Source organism: Coregonus clupeaformis, chromosome 31, assembly GCF_020615455.1.
Source record: "Coregonus clupeaformis isolate EN_2021a chromosome 31, ASM2061545v1, whole genome shotgun sequence".
NCBI lineage: Eukaryota > Metazoa > Chordata > Actinopteri > Salmoniformes > Salmonidae > Coregonus > Coregonus clupeaformis.
In genome coordinates this window covers 15,804,850-15,822,783 of record NC_059222.1, presented here as the reverse complement: position 1 = coordinate 15,822,783, position 17,934 = coordinate 15,804,850, and the positions used below count along the sequence as shown (strand labels likewise).

Sequence of the window (17,934 nt, the reverse complement as noted above, 5' to 3'; positions counted from 1 at the left end):
ACAAATTAACTTTTAAGAAGCACACCTGTTAATTGAAATGCATTCCAGGTGACTACCTCATGAAGCTGGTTGAGAGAATGCCAAGAGTGTGCAGAGCTGTCATCAAGGCACAGGTGGCTACTTCGAAGAAACTCAAATATACAAATAATTTTGATTTGTTTAACACTTTTTTGGTTACTACATGATTCCATATGAGTTATTTCATAGTTTTGATGTCTTCACTACTATTGTAGAATGTAGAAAATAGTAAAAAGAAAAGAAAAACCCTTGAATGAGTAGGTGTGTCCAAACTTTTGACTGGTACTGTATGTGGCCATGGCATTTACCTTATTCTCACTCTGTGTACTGGGCTACAGTTACTGTCTATGTGACTATTTTCAGGAATCAGCTGGCAACCAGAAGGCATAAATATGACTAGGTAATTCAAATACTTAAACTAAAAGCTTTTGATTTACATCTTACTGTTTCTAATGAAATGTTTTATATCAGTTATGTATCTTTGAGTCATGATATTTATTTTATAGATTGTCATTGTCTCCTACATGTCCATGCAGTTAATGGAATTGCATTTAGATGTTTAAGAACCAATCCTAAAACTAATGTTGAACTTTTTGTATCTTGATATCTTGGTACATGAGTACTCTTTAAAATAATTGATAATAAAACAAGGAGAATATAATCCAAGGCTGGGTAGTTATGTCTAACCTTCAGTTTTCATGACTATTTTGCTAGATTAGCTGGATTATTTAAAGCAATAGCTATTTGACTAATTTTCTCAGAAACTTCATAACATGTTGTATTTTTAAATGTTAGGTTGATTAATGGATTGCTGATCCTGTCAATCTCATCAGCTATTTCCAGGTTGACTAAACGACTGTCGATGTATCGTTCGAAACACAGCACAACAGTGGCAACCCGTTACCTGAGAATTTAGTCGATTTTCAGTTGGATATTTTTGTGGGAAAATAGTTCACATGATTTCGGTTTACTAGAAGAAATGTCATTTTGGTTTTTGAATGGCAATTTCACGCAGAAAATATTCACTTTCGCTAACGACTCCCTTTCATCGCGAGCTGTCTCCAGTAGTAGCTAGCCTGCCAGCTAGCCGACTGTCGTGCACAGCTGTTTGCTTATGGAGAAAATTGGACAAAGCTTTCGGATGCGGGGTTCTTGTGGTGAACTATTTGTTGAACTGAAGGTATAATTTGCCTGTTAGTACGATTAACTAAGTCAAGTAGTTAGCAAGCTAACTAGACAAAAAAAAGGAAACTAGTTAACTAGAAGAGGGTGTGTGGATCGAAGCAAACTGGCGAAAGTGCACCAGGATCCGAAGAAATTCCTGATGCCAGTGATGGCAAACGAGCCGATAATTTTGAACGTCTATGATATGGTAAGTTATGTGTGTAGGTAAATGTATAATTTTCATTGAAATTGCATACGGTACATTTAAGAACACAATAACCAGAATACACCAACTCGCAGCTATTACTAACTCGGTATTTAAATGGAGAGCTAACGTTAGCTAGCTATAAAGCGAGCTAGGTATCCACCTAGCCAACAAGATTTGTGTCTGAAACTGAGGATGTATGGAACATTGGAAGATCCCCGAGTTATGGTTGCTGTATGGCTATGGAAATGTTAACCCCAAAACTAACGGTTTAGTTAGCCTGCCAGCCAGGATCAGGATGTTTGTCTGTCCCCTGGGCGTCTGTTTTGTAAAGCTGGCTAAATCATATTCTGCCTGTCGGTGGAAAACCAGCCTTTGGACTCACATCTTCCAAATTAGTTTACTAACGATACTAAGAATGACCAAACTGTTAAAAAAGTCAATTTATGTACGTTACTCCTTTATTTAAATAAGTGTACCTGTCTGATTGAAAACGCATCTATACAAATTACAGACATTGAATAATGTATCATGAAGTTGGCTGGTTATCCTGTGAATTAACAATTTGAGTTGAATTTCCATATTAGGAGCTGTGCAAGATGAGTGTGGGTCTCTCCAAACCTGCTGCTTAATGACCCTGATTAGCCTAGGCCCTGTTCAGCAGACTATGGGTAAAAAATTACCCACTGAATAGTAACAAAAAATAAATAATAATATGCCATTTAGCAGACGCTTTTATCCAAAGCGACTTACAGTCATGCGTGCATAATTTTTTTTTTTGTGTATGGGTGGTCCCGGGGATAATTTGACTTTTTAGGCCTACCCCTATCTCAATGTGGTCCGGTGTTTAAATGTATTGTATTAAGCCACAACATTCTAATTGCTGTAGTTGTATGTTTGACTGTTTCTATAGGATACCAAATAATAATAATAATAATAATAATACAAATATTTGCGAAGTAATTCTCATGAAAACGCTCTGTCAGAAGGTTGATGTGAATGATCTTTACACATCACAATGCTCATCATAAAGCAATTGAATTGGGACTTGGTTGTGATAGAATCTCCTGTTTCAAGGAGCTGACTACTAAAGGAAGAGTGCAAAGGTCCTCAGATCAATAAAGTAATAAAAAAGTTCCTATCTTGTCACATTCTGTCAATGACTGATGCTTTTGGAGTGTCACCTCCTCTTTCCTACCACTCGTGTTCTATAGTTCTAGGTTCCATCGCTCTGGTTTGCTGGAAAGGTTGTATTTCAGACCTCTCCAATCCTGTTTAACCTTTCTGTTGACCCATAGCACTGGACACCTAGTGTGCCTGTCAAGCTTATCCAACCGTGGTGCTTGTTAGATGGGTAAATTGCATTCTGGCTTGAGTATCATAGCTGTGGATGTCAACCAAGGGGAAAAAATGTAGGCTATTAATGGGTGTTTTGGAACTTTAATAAATCAAATCCAATTTTATTTGTCACATGCGCCGAATACACATGCGCCGAATACTCGCAGCTTTAGTCTCGTGTTTTTCTTCCCTCCCCTCCTACAGTTATCACACAGATCTTTTCATGAACAACACAATACTGAGAGGTTGTTGTGTGACTCAGACTGATGGCTAAGACACTGATCCTGTTTTAAGATAGGCTCACTCGATGATTCATTCATTGACTCTCCCAATTAGTGTACAGTGGTTAATCAAATAAAGAGCGACAAAACTCCAGTGCATATCATATCTCCTGCATAACTGGATTTCCCTGGGAGAGCTGAATGTTTTTGCAGCCTTGGTTAATTAGGAAATTATACTGAGCACCACCTGTTCGTGGTGATACCATTTGCCTTGTCAAGATGAGCTGGTATTAGGATTAGGACTAGCTGAGGAGAGAGCATTCACACTGCCCATTTATTTCATTGCAGTGTCTCAAAGAATTCTGGAAACGTGTTCAAATCACATGTACTGCCGGGTAGTCACGGGTTGTCTGGCTGCTATCCTGAGGCTGATACGGGTTGACTTGGGTTTTTTTTTTTGCCCATTAGCCAGCCATTCATGTACATGTATTGAATACAAAAAGTCAAATAGGCTTGCGATTTGTTTTTGCTAGGAAATCTCCCTGCCTGCTTCATGATAGCGGCTTCAGCCAGACTAGTTTATTCAGCGTTGGGAGTCTGAGGACCTTTCCCTTGGATAGACAGAGCTCTCCAGCTCCACTTAGAATCACAGTAACACAGTGCCAGACAGGCCTGCTCATAATCACAGAGCTGGGAGGCCAACCTCTCTCTGCACTGTGAAGGATGCCTTTAATAAGCTTTAAAGTAATTGGGGTCAGAGGGATTCAAAGCTGAGGAGGAGAAGGTGTTAGTGTAGTGCGTACGCCCTCAGATGTAGCAACAGCTTCTGTTCTGCGTTTCACCCTTCTAGGTGTTGCTGCATATGAAAGTGTGTACTCTTTTGGTCTTCTTGTAATGTTATGGTCTGAACTTTGAAGTCTGACTGAGTGATACAATTATAGCCATCTAATGGGTTTTTTCCAAACTATTCCTGTAAAGAGATGACTGAACTCATCCACCGAACTCATCCACCACATTCAATTGAGTCTGGTCTACCTGATTTTGACTCAATTTATTGTGTCCTTTCAGGAAAGGTCAATAGCCGTTAGATTCAATTTGGGTCGTGGGTAGAAGTGGAGAACTCAATTGATCTTTCAGTCATCTTATTTCTGCTATGGGACTTCTGAGAAATGCGAAGGGCTACACTAGAGTTTCTCCTTCCCTGTATTTCAGTGGGAAAGGCTGACTGACCACAGAATCTAACACACTATGCATTTCCTATTTGGTTGAAGGCTATTAGCCTAGTCCTTTGCCATTTTGTGATGATAGGTTTTTTGCACCCTCAGCGGGGTTGTGACGTCACCTCAAGTCTTTGCTGTTTTGGGGGAGAACAGTATGACTAAGAGCTCTGCTACCCGACCAGAGCCCGACATCGGTTACGGCCGGGTAGGGAAATCACCTGGAACAGTACCATCTAGTGGTCAGAACCTTGTAATATCAGGATGTAGGATGGGACATAAACCTAACAACTTCAATTACTAATTTCTCTGAACAGGGGGAAAAAAACATCTCAAAATTCACTGGGAATACTTTGCATAGGATGAAGAAACACTACTCCGAGCTGCAGCTCCATACAACTTGTCAGACAGAGAACTTATACTATATACTCGTTGTTGGGGTGGTAAGCAGGAATACGGAGGAAAGCGTTATGGTCAGATTTGCCAAATGGAGGCCGAGGGAGAGCTTTGTATGCATTTCTGTGTGTGGAGTAAAGGTGATCAATACTTTTTTTTTTGTAGTTCTTTTTTTTGCCTCTAGTTGCGCAGATGACATGCTGGTAGAAATTAGGTTAAACGGATTTCAGTTTCCCTGCATTAAAATCACTGGCCTCTAGGAGCGCCGCCTCTGTATGAGAATTTTCTTGTTTGCTTATTGCCCTATACAACTCGTTAAGTGTGGTCTTAGTGCCAGCATCAGTTTGTGGTGCTAAATAGACAGCTACGAAAAATATAGATTAACTCACTTGGCAAATAGTATGGTCTACAGCTTATCATGAGGTATTCCAACTCGGGCGAGCAGAACCTTGAGACTTCCTTAATATTTGAGATCGCACACCAGCTGTTGTTAACAAAGAGACACACACCTACCCCCTTGAGCTTACCCGACACTACTGTTCTGTCCTGTGGTTGCATAGAAAAACCAGATATACACTACCAGTCAAGTTTGGACACACCTAATCAGTCAAGGGTTTTTCATAAATTTTACTTTTTTTTTTTACATTAGAATAATAGTGAAGACATCAAAACTATGAAATAACACATATGGAATCATGTAGTAACCAAAAAAGTGTTAAACAAATCAAAATATATTTCAAATATCCACCCTTTGCCTTGATGACAGCTTTGCACAGTCTTGTTATTCTCTCAACCAGCTTCATGAGGTAGTCACCTGGAATGCATTTCAATTAACAGGTGTGCTTAATGCGTTTGAGCCAATCAGTTGTGTTGTGACAAGGTAGGTGGTGGGGAGGTATACAGAAGATAGCCCTATTTGGTAAAAGACCAAGTCCATATTATGGCAAGAATAGCTCAAATAAGCAAAGAGAAACGACAGTCCATCATTACTTTAAGACATGAAGGTCAGTCAATCCGGGAAAATTTCAAGAATTTTGAAAGTTTCTTCAAGTGCAGTCGCAAAAACCATCAAGCACTATGATGAAACTGGCTCTCATGAGGACTGCCACAGGAATGGAAGAACCAGAGTTACCTCTGCTGCAGAGGATAAGTTCATTAGAGTTACCAGCCTCAGAAATTGCAGCCCAAATAAATGTTTCACAGAGTTCAAGTCACAGACACATCTCAACATCAACTGTTCAGAGGGGACTGTGTGAATCAGGCCTTCATGGTCGAATTGCTGCAAAGAAACCACTACTAAAGGACATCAATAAGAAGAAGAGACCTGCTTGGGCCAAGAAACACGAGCAATGGACATTAGATCGGTGGAAATGTGTCCTTTGGTCTGGACTCCAAATTTGAGATTTCTGGTTCCAACCGCTGTGTCTTTGTGAGACGCAGTGTGGGTGACCGGGTCTCCGCATGTGTATTTCCCACCGTAAAACATGGAGGAGGTGGTGTTATGGTGTGGGGGTGCTTTTCTGATGACACTGTGATTTATTTAGAATTCACAGCATGGCTACCACAGCATTCTGCAGCGATACACCATCCCATCTGGTTTGGGCTTAGTGGGACTATAATTTGTTTTTCAACAGGACAATGACCCAACACACCTCCTGGCTGTGTAAGGGCTATTTTACCAAGAAGGATAGTGATGGAGTGCTGCATCTGATGACCTGGCCTCCACAATCCCCGACCTCAACCCAATTGAGATGGTTTGGGATGAGTCGGACGGCAGAGTGAAGGAAAAGCAGCCAACAAGTCCTCAGCATATGTGGGAACTCCTTTGACTGTTGGAAAAGCATTCCAGGTGAAGCTGGTTGAGAGAATGCCAAGAGTGTGCAAAGCTGTCATCAAGGCAAAGGGTGGCTATTTGAAGAATCTCAAATGTAAAATATTTTTTGATTTGTATAATACTTTTTTGGTTACTACCTGATTCTATATGTGTTATTTCATAGTTTTGATTCTACAATGTAGAAAATAGTAAAAATAAAGAAAAACCTATTGAATGAGTAGGTGTGTCCAAACTTTTGACTGGTACTGTATATGTCCAAATCATCCTAAAGTATAAAAAAATGTATTGTGTAACTGATGTTACTTATAGATGATTTGGATATGATGTGCGAAAATGCTAATGTTCAGTGCATTCGGAAAGTATTCAGACCCCTTGACTTTTTCCACATTTTGTTACGTTACAGCCTTATTCTAAAATGGATTAAATCGTTTTTTTCCCTCATCAATCTACACACAATACCCCATAATGACAAAGCAAAAACAGGTTTGTGAAATATCACATTTACGTAAGTATTCAGACCCTTTACTCAGTACTTTGTTGAAGCAACTTTGGCAGCGATTACTTCCTTGAGTCTTATTGGGTATGATGCTACGAGCTTGGCACACCTGTATTTGGGGAGTCTCCCATTCTTCTCTGCAGATTCTCTCAAGCTCTGTCAGGTTGGATGGGGAACGTTGCTGCACAGCTATTTTCAGGTCTCTCCAGAGATGTTCGATTGGGTTCAAGTCCGGGCTCTGGCTGGGCCACTCAAGGACATCTAGAGACTGGTACCGAAGCCACTCCTACATTGTCTTGGCTGTGTGCTTAGGGTCATTGTCCTGTTGGAAGGTGAACCTTTGCCCAAGTCTGAGGTCCTGAGCACTCTGGAGTAGGCTTTCATCAAGGATCTCGCTGTACTTTGCTCCGTTCATCTTTCCCTCGATCCTGACTAGTCTCCCAGTTCCTGCCGCTGAAAAACATCCCCACAGCATGATGCTGCCACCACCATGCTTCACCGTAGGGATGGTGCCAGGTTCCCTCCAGACGTGATGCTTGGCATTCAGACCAAAGAGTGCAATCTTGGTTTCATCAGACCAGAGAATCTTGTTTCTCATGGACTGCGAGTCCTTTAGGTGCCTTTGGGCAAACTCCAAGCGGGCTGTCGTGTCTTTTACTGAGGATTGTCTTCCGTCTGGCCACTCTACAATAAAGGCCTGATTGGTGGAGTGCTACAGAGATTGTTGTCCTTCTGGAAGGTTCTCCCATCTCCACAGAGGAACTCTGGAGCTCTGTCAGAGTGACCATCAGGTTCACCTCCCTGACCAAGGCCCTTCTCCCCCGATTGCTCAGTTTAGCTGGGCGGCCAGCTCTAGGAAGAGTCTTGGTGGTTCCAACTTCTTCCATTTATGAATGATGGAGGCCACTGTGTTCTTGGGGTACTTCAATGCTAAAGATATTTTTTGGTACCCTTCCCCAGATCTGTGCCTTGACACAATTCTGTCTTGGAGCTCTACGGACAATTCCTTCGACCTCATGGCTTGGTTTTTGCTCTGACATGCACTGTCAACTGTGGGACCTTATATAGACAGGTGTGTGCTTTTCCAAATCATGTCCAATCAATTGAATTTACCACAGGTAGGGCTGTGGCGGTCACAACATTTTGTCAGCCGGTGATTGTCAATCAAATAACTGCCTGTCTCACGGTAGTTGACCGTTAATTAATAAACACATTTAGCATCTCCTGGCTTCCACGAATAGCCTACAAGCCACTGATGCAGACATTTGGAAAAGTATAATAAATCCATGTAATATAGCCTACACCTTCACAATAAATCCATTATTTATTTTAGACAGATCTAAAGAAACATATGAAGGAAATGTAGTCTATTTCAGAAAAACAGAATAGGATACTCTTGAGTTGGCCTTATGTTAGGTCCTCATCTGGCTATGCCATATGGCTGTGGGCTACACTAGTTCATTTAGTAGGCAAGATTTGCGATTCCATGGCAATATTTTATATTATTTCATAGTCTGAACAATACAATTGAACAAAGCTGAATAAAATAGAAAGGATATTTTCTCCAATTGATTTGAGGGAGTGTGCACATGCAGCTATGTGTTGAGCTGGTTAACAAATCAATAGGTACTCCTATATGCTTAATTTAGAGTTATTAATGTTACTTTTAATTGTTCTACAAACGTTGGGCTATATGTTTTTGATTTTTAATACATTTTGAGGCTGCATGATGCAACTAATGATTTGAAATAAGTTGCATGAAATGCATGAGCTCTTTGTTTTTTTGCGCAGGCTGTACACACTTCATCAGTCTCTCATTCACAATTTGACAAGCACTTGATAGAGCCTCGAAATTCCCGGCGGCATCACCCTTGTGTGGCCGTAATGCCCCCTAAAGAAATCCATGCCTTTTGCGGCCTGTGGCCATTGTGCCCTTGGCCTGAATATAATAATTATAATTCCCTTCTCCCTGAGTGCTGCATGCTCCAAAGCACCTTTCACTCACATGGCTCTCCATCATGTGAACCGGTCTTTCTCACAGGCTACACGTGAAGACAGACACATCGGGGACGCAACTGCGCGCGTCCTTATTCAATTCCGAGTTGCATATTGAAGATATTGGAAGAACTGTCCACATTTACTTTTCGTCAGCCAACAAGATGAGTAGGCCTATGTCAATTTACTATCCTCCATAGTACAAATGTTGACCTAATTCTGTGCGAGAAATAAATATTCCAAACATAGTCTGGGACAGTTGTGGGCCAAATGTAACAAAAATACTTTTTTTACGCAATGAGGCTGACGCAACAGATCAGAACGTTTAGCTTAAAATGTTGATAAACTATTAGGCTATTTCACCACATTATAAGCCCAGCAATGTGCACACGGCAGTAGGCTATAAGCGTGAATGTTCCATTCGTTGGAAAACACTGTTATCAAAAGTGACCGCAAATGCGATTTATGCATGTAATGCTTTTATTATAAAGTTGCATTTTTATGGTGAAAATTATCTTCCCCAAACTTAAAACTCACGCGATGCTTATGTATGACAGTTAGGCTCTACACCCTGTGTAAAGCAGATTAATGTGCTTAATTTTAAGAAGTTATTTGGCCACTTTAGTTGTGATACAAACCTTGGGCTCCTGAGTGGCGCAGCGGTCTAAGGCACTACATCTCAGTGCTTGAGGCGTCACTACAGACCCCCTGGTTCGATTCCAGGCTGTATCACAACCGGCCGTGATTGGGAGTTCCATAGGGCGGCGCACAATTGGCCCAGCGTTGTCCGGGTTTGGCCGGTGTAGGCCGTCATTGTAAATAAGAATTTGTTCTTAACTGACTTGCCTAGTTAAATAAAGGTAAAATAAAGAGAACAAATATTTTAAAAAAATATCAAAACATATGGGCTAGGCTACATGAGGTGTGCGACTATGATGTAAAAAAAAATCAGCATTGTTTCTTCCCTTACATTGGGCATCATTCACAAGTGATACTATATAATTCACAAGTGATAGGCTAATATTGTCACCCATCAGACTATTCTTGATTTAATCTTGTCTTTACATATACAAAATAATATGTGTGAAATTTGATTTGATTTATAATGGACCATAATCATGCACCTGTCTCGAAACAGGGGCAGGCGAAAAAATACATGTCATCTATGCACTTAAATAGTGAATGGAGGACGCTTTTCCATTTTCATGCCAGCCAGGTAGGCTATACTCCTGTTGTAAAGAGAAGCAATGTGCTTAATATTAGGAAAGTTGATAAATAAATATAGTAGGCCTAGCCTATAGAAAGCTGATGAGATCCTCTTTTTAATAGAGGCCATCACTCTGTTTTCTCACGCAATTGCATAGCCTATAGAAATGTTGCGCAACTTGAGCTCATGGGTGCTCATGAAGTGTTTTGATTAGATTTTCGATTAGATTTGTATTTTTGTCAGTGCTGAGTACCAGGCAGTTATCAAGTTTGGTAGGCTACTAATGAACATCAGCAGCATCAGAGGTTGGAGAAGCCTAATTACCGTGACTAAACGGTTGATTTTACTGCCTTCATGACTCGTGACTGCTGGTGTGGCAGTAATACGGTCATCGTAACAGCCCTAACCACAGGTGGACTCCATCAAGTTGTAGAAACATCTCAAGGATGATCAATGGAATAAGTACGCACCTGAGCTCAATTTCGAGTCTCATAGCAAAGGGTCTGAATACTTATGTAAATAAGGTATTTCTGTTTTTATTTTTAATACATCTGCAAATATTTCAACAAATCTGTTTTCGCTTTGTCATTATGGGGTAATGTGTGTAGTTTGAGGATAAAAAAATAAATAATTCTTTAAAATACAAATCGCCTACTAGCAGGAACACCACTATCTAGTGGTCAGAACCTGGTAATATCAGGATGTAGGATAGAACATGAATTACTAACTTCTCTGAAGGGGGGGGACACAATTCACTGAGAATACGTTACATACCTAGGATGAAGAAACAATACTCCGAGCCGCAGCTCCATACTACTTGGCAGACATAGAGAACTGATACTGTATACTCATTGTTCGGGTGGTTTTGGCGTGAGGGGGTCCGTTGGTGGCTTTTGACCATTTATTTGGATTCCTCATATCTTACTCTTTGTTGGAAAAAAGTTTGGTCCAAATCGGATGTTGGGTACTATATTTATTGGATATTATATGAATCCTATAAATAAAAATTGCCAGTTTGGGTGCACTCAATTAGCTTAATTTCTCAGATCAAATTTCAGCAAAATGTTGCAGGAATGCTAATCTTATCGGTTTCTAACTACAGAAATGGTTTCAGGACAATCTGAGATGGTGGGTGTCATGGAACAACTCTAAATTGATCACTAACATTTTGAAGCTGAGACTTTAGCTTGTGCTCTTCTGCGTAGTACAGTCATATCTGACTGAGATCATAACATGGTGTCAGAAGTGCTTTAACCTTGTTAAATATACAACGGGAGAGATTATTTCACAGAAAATAATAATGTTCCTTGAGTCTTGTTGGAGTTTAGAGTGACAAAGTAGCTAACTGCTCTCAAGTCTCATCATTGAGCAGAGCAGCCCAAGCGGAGCCGTTGATATGGATACTCACAGACACAGAGCCGCCATGAGCAGAGCACATGCAAAGTGTGCAGTGCGCAGGGAGTGAGTGACAAACAGAGAGGGGCAGCGAATGGATTTACTAACTGAGGAAGTTTAAATTTTGCAGTTGCAATCGGGCCTGGGTACTAGGGTAGGGCCTGAACATCGCAGGCATGGTTAGGGCTCAGGCTTAAAATTCATGCCCGTGCAGGGCTCTAGTATGACTCACTGAGATGTCTCTAGTTATTCACAATATTCAAACCAAATGCCTAGTGGCAGATTTTCTCAAAGAGCAGATTCAAGTTCTCCTTTTGATTCTAAAGTGAGCTTATCCCTGCACTGCAAGAATACAGACCAGTGACTGAGTCAACCTGCATCTGGCATCACTACTCATGTCTGTCTACTTTAGCAACGGTGGAAATTGGGAGATGCAATAATAGTATGTTAACCTTAGTGCTAATGTCACAGGGAAAAGACAGATATTTTTCAATGCAGATGGAAGATCAGCAATAATTCTAGCACTCCAAATGAGCCTGTAATCAATTTGCATGACTAAAGATGTCAAGCGGGATGGAAAAGATTATCTAGCTGTTCTCAATTTGAAACAAATCTTGATTTGTTTTGCAATGCAAATGCACACTTATGCATGGAAAAAAACAGCACTGCCAGTTAGTTTCATGAAAGCCTCTGTTTATGCATCATTGCTTTTCAAGTGCTCATGAGGGAATGGAGAGAAAATATGCGTAAGTAGGAGAGAACACCCTCTAAAATGGTAGCTTTTCTTTCAAGTAGCGTGCTTTCCCCTCTTCAGAGCAGAAGTATCAGTCTGCAGTCGTCACTGCAGTAAACGTGGTACATTAACAACAGAAGACCGTGGGTAGTCTAATAGATTTTAATATCCTGTGCTACAAACAGGAATGTACCATTGGGAAGCATAATGTATGGGCCCTGGTGATGATATTGTCAGTCTGTTTTCCCAAACTGATGTTTTTGAGGATTGGGGATGTAGATTGAAGATTCCCTATCTTCATTAACACAGATCAGGCAGCTGCATCTCTAATTGGAAGAGACACTGGTCCAATCTCAGGGATGGGCAACCCCAGTCCTCAGGGGCCTGATTGGTGTCAAACTTTTGCCAAGATAATCCATCCACCTGACAGGTGTGGCATATCAAGAAGCTGATTAAACAGCATGATCATTAAACAGGTGCACCTTGTGATGGGGACAATAAAAGGCCATTCTAAAATGTGCAGTTTTGTCACACAACACAATGCCACAGATGTCTCAAGTTTTGAGTGAGCGTGCAATTGGCATGCTGACTGCAGGAATGTCCACCAGAGCTGTTGCCAGAGAATTTAATGTTCATTTTTCAACCATAAGCCGCCTCCAACGTTGTTTTAGAGAATTTGGAAGTACATCCAATCTGCCTTACAACCACAGACCACGTGTAACCACGCCAGCTCAGGACCTCCACATCCGGCTTCTTCACCTGCGGGATTGTCTGAGACCAGCCACCCGGACAGCTGATGAAACTGGGGATCAGCTTCTTGATATGCCACACCTGTCAGGTGGATGGATTATCTTGGCTAAGGAGAAATGCTCACTAACCGGGATGTAAACAAATTTGTGCACTAAATTTGAGAGAAATAAGCTTTCTGTGCGTATCGAACATTTCTGGAATCTTTTATTTCAGCTCATGAAACTTGGGACCAACACTTTACATGTTTTTTAAAAAATATTTTTGTTAAGTATATATATTTTTATGTTTGGCACCCATAATATGATTAAAAAGTATGCATTAAGGTTTCTGTAATAGAATAAATGTGGCAAAATCAAATGTAGACATTAATAAATGCATTTCTATAGCTTCCAAAATATGTTTTCACACTGGTGGGCGAGTGCCAAGATGGAGGCACGGTGGCTTCAACACAGCACCGCCTAGCAGTCATTTAGTGTATATATATAAATCATTGGCCCTATCTGGTGCTTTTGGAAATGTCTTTTTGGGTACTATTGAACTTTTTATCAGGCCTAACGAAGCTAACTGTGAGCTGGCTTCAGAAAAACAAAATGTAATTTCCCAGAAATATCTCATGTTTATTGGTCTCTCTCTCTCTCTCTCTCTGCCTCTCTCTTTTCTCTCTCTCTCCACAATGTGCTTTCTGCTTAGAGCAGACAGAGGGAAATTAGGTCTGTGGAGGCCTCCAGCTGATCCAGGGGCCTTTGCGGGCTGCACAAGCAGCAGAGCATGTGACTGGATGTGGTGGGAGTAGAGTAGACTGTGTCAGAGGCATTGAGTCACTCTGCACTGACACAGCACAGACAGCCACAGCCAGCACGCCACACAGCAGAAGAGCCACACAGAGATCAGGGTTGTGTTCTGTAGGGAGAAAACTTTTTGAAATGGGGAGCTACTATGTGTAGCTCAGTTGGTAGGGTTCGATTCCCACTGGGGACCAGTATGAAAATGTATGCACTCACTCTGGATAAGAGCGTCTGCTAAATGACGTAAATGTACTACCTTAACTTAACAACAAAATGTTTGCGGTGGTGTGCCCTACTGAACACAACCCGGGGGTGGTTGGGAAGAGAGCTACACTTTAATAGACCACTGTTCACTGCTAGCCTCTGCATGCATTGTTCCTAAGTACTTGATGTTACCATGTGTCCAGTCCTAAAGCTACATGCCAGAAATAGGCTTGTCACTAGTCTGTTAGCTAGGCAATTATAACCATTTCTTAGATCGCTGGTTCCTTGCTATTTCACAATCAAATAGTGATGCATTTTCTATTTTGTCTCACTACCAGATATAGGCCTACAGAATGAGCTATGTCTGCTCTATCAGTAGCAGGGACTCTCTCGTCTGTCGCTGATCTGAGCTGGATCAGCTCCATCGGCCTAGCTGTGTTTGATTAAGACCTCTCCCTGAGTCAGGGTCATGAACTGAAGCTAGTGAATCAGGCTCTCTGCTGCTGCCAAGGCTGTAACGGTGCTGATGAAGGGTGATCGTTTTAATAGCCTGGCTAGCCTAGCTTAACACAGTGCCTTTCGGACAGACCAGGTCTTGAGCAGGTTTTTTAGTGGTTAAGGCTGAAATTACATTTTTGCATCTACCTGTCAATTTTGAGATTTGTTGGTATTTTGGTCCATTTTTAATATTAGCATTTTCAAAAAGTAAACACAAATGTCAAACATGATGAAAATGTATATTTTCTTTAGTTTATCAGACTACTGTCATCAACATTTGTATGCATTTTAACCACTATAAAATGGACATGCATCAATCATTTAAAAGCTCACTACATTGAATTACACATAATTTCAAAGCCCATTTCATAGAGAATGTTACAAAGTGTACTACTTACTTTGAAGAGATGGTCATTGGGTCTAAATTGGTAGTCTTAATTCAGTGTACTTGTCTTTTAACTGCCATTTCCCGAAAGTCAGACTCTTCCAACACACCAACTAGTTTTTCTCAGCTTCAGAATCATCTGCATTCACCACATTTTGTGTGGTTATCATTAGATATATTCTCCAGACTTGCCCAGAGGGAATTGTTGATATGTTGTACAGTTTTTATTCTATATAACATTTTATTTGGATAAATGCACCAAAAATGCAGTTTACATACACGTCTTTAGTATTTTACAGATAGAAAGATGAAAAAAGTATTTATCCACAATCTGCTCTGGACAATTCTGGTTCTGCAGTGTCTTAACAAAATGAAACAAAAAAGATTTAGGCTGACTTTATCCAGTGTCCAGAAAGAATGACTGTGGTAAACATTCATTATTGATATGCTAACGTTACTTGATCATGAAGCATGTTGTTAGCTAGCTAGCAAGAGTGAGCTGTCTATTTGTCAGATACTTGAATGTGTATAGATGAGAAACTAAACCCTTTAATTGTCTGCACATGCTTGTGGATTGTTGCATTATTCAACAGTGTATTGTTTTAGAATAACAGTTGCTCGGATTGTTAAATAGTTTGTGCTTACTGGCTAGAGGCTACTGTGATATTTACAATACATTTGAGCTAAAAAACACTAAGGCCAGGCACCACACCCTAATAGGGATTTTTTTTATTCTCTTAATAAAATATTTCAGGAAAATTGTAATTTAAAAAAGTACTGTATTTGTGTCTACATTCAACTGGTAAAAGTTGATTGTGATATGATTAAGATAATAAAACTAGCCCGTAAGCACAAACTATTTAACAATCCGAGCAACTATTCTAAAACAATACACTGTTGAATAATGCAACAATACACAAGCATGTGCAGACAATTAAAGGGTTTATTTTCTCATCCGTACACATGAAAGTATCTGACAAATACACAGCTCACTCCTGCTAGCTAGCTAACAACATGCTTCATAATCAAGTAATGTTAATACCCTTCCCATACGAATATAAAAGTACAGTAATTTTATCATAGTGTAATTTATATTATAATATCGGCTACACAGCTAGGTAACGTTAGATAGCAAGCAAACTAGCTAACTTGCCAAACAAAATAAATCCTTCATCCTCATCACATCAACATGCTGACTGTCAGCTGAATGCTGACATTTAGCTGAACCATAGCTAGATAGGAGCTCTTAGGCTTACAGTGCATTCAGAAAGTATTGAGACCCCTTCCCCCACATTTTTGTTACGTTACAGCCTTATTCTAAAATGGATTAAATAAATAAAAATACCTCATATCTACACACAATACCCCATAATGACAAAGCGAAAACGGGTTTTTAGAAATGTTTGCAAATGTAAAAAATAAAATAAATAATACCTTATTTACATAAGTATTCAGACCCTTTTGAGCTCAGGTGCATCCTGTTTCCATTGATCATCCTTGAAATGTTTCTACAACTTGATTGGAGTCCAGCTGTGGTAAATTCAATTGATTGGAAATGATTTGGAAAGGCGCACACACCTGTCTATATAAGGTCCCACAGTTGACAGTGCGTGTCAGAGCAAAAACCAAGCCATGAGGTCGAAGGAATTGTCCGTAGAGCTCCGAGACAGGATTGTGTCGGGGCACAGATCTGGGGAAGGTTACCAAAAAATGTATGCAGCATTGAAGGTCCCAAAGAACACAGTGGCCTCCATCATTCATAAATGGAAGAAGTTTTGAACCACCAAGACTCTTCCTAGAGCTGGCCGCCCGGCCAAACTGAGCAATCGGGGGAGAAGGGCCTTGGTCAGGTGACCAAGAACCCGATGGTCACTTTGACAGAGCTCCAGAGTTCCTTTGTGGAGATGGGAGAACCTCCCAGAAGGACAACCATTTCTGCAGCACTCCACAAATCAGGCCTTTATGGTAGTGGCCAGACGAAAGCCACTCCTCAGTAAAAGGCACATGACAGCCCACTTGGAGTTTGCCAAAAGGCTCCTAAAGGACTCTCAGACCATGAGAAACAAGATTCTCTGGTCTGATGAAACCTAGATTTAACTCTGGCCTGAATGCCAAGCGTCACATCTGGGGGAAACCTGGCACCATCCCTACGGTGAAGCGTGGTGGTGGCAACATCATGCTGTGGGGATGTTTTTCAGTGGCAGGGACTGGGAGACTAGTCAGGATCAAGGGAAAGATGAACGGAGCAAAGTACAGAGAGATCCTTGATGAAAGCCTACTCCAGAGCCCTCAGACTGGGGAGAAGGTTCACCTTCCAACAGGACAATGACCCTAAGCACACAGCCAAGACAATGCAGCAGTGGCTTCGGGACAAGTCTCTGGATGTCCTTGAGTGGCCCAGCCAGAGCCCAGACTTGAACCTGATCGAACATCTCTGGAGAGACCTGAAAATAGCTGTGCAGCGACGCTCCCCATCCAACCTGACAGAGCTTGAGAGGATCTCCAGAGAAGAATGGGAGACTCCCCAAATACAAGTGTGCCAAGCTTGTAGCGTCATACACAAGAAGACTCGAGGCTGTAATCGCTGCCAAAGGTGATTTAACAAAGTACTGAGTAAAGGGTCTGAATACCTATGTAAATGTAATAGTTCAGTTTTGTATTTGTAATAGATTTGCATTTTTTAAAACAAAAAAAACGTTTTTTGCTTTGTCATTATGGGGTATTGTGTGTAGATTGATGAGGGAAAAAAACAATTGAATCAATTTTAGAATGAGGCTGTAACGTAACAAAATGTGGAATAAGTCAAGGCATCTGAATTCATTCCGAATGCTCTGTACATTAGCATATTAAAGTTACCTTAGAACAAACCAGGCTTCATTTTATCGATATCATGGAAGTCATATGAGGTCAAAGCAAATTGCGACTGAAAAATTTGATAATTCCCTGGTGAGTTGCTTCTTGCCTGGATGTCGGTGGCTCAGTGCAGTCAAGCACCCCAAAAAATACACTTGAGATTTGTATTTATTAGGGATCCCCATCTTCCTGGGGTCCAAACACATTAAGGCACTTACGTTACACATAAAACAAAAGATA

The 17,934-nt window shown here is 40.8% G+C and overlaps 1 protein-coding gene across 1 annotated transcript in view; it reads left to right on the top strand.

The window, feature by feature from the left end:
• Nucleotides 1–874: 874 nt before the first annotated feature.
• The window catches only part of desi2 (desumoylating isopeptidase 2), a 36,937-nt gene continuing 19,877 nt past the window's right edge, over nucleotides 875–17,934 (top strand). Inside the window, exon 1 of the mRNA XM_041858999.2 lies at nucleotides 875–1,390. Coding sequence (XP_041714933.2) covers nucleotides 1,343–1,390 — 48 coding nt within the window. The 5' untranslated portion in view covers nucleotides 875–1,342. The remainder of the gene's footprint in view (nucleotides 1,391–17,934) is intronic.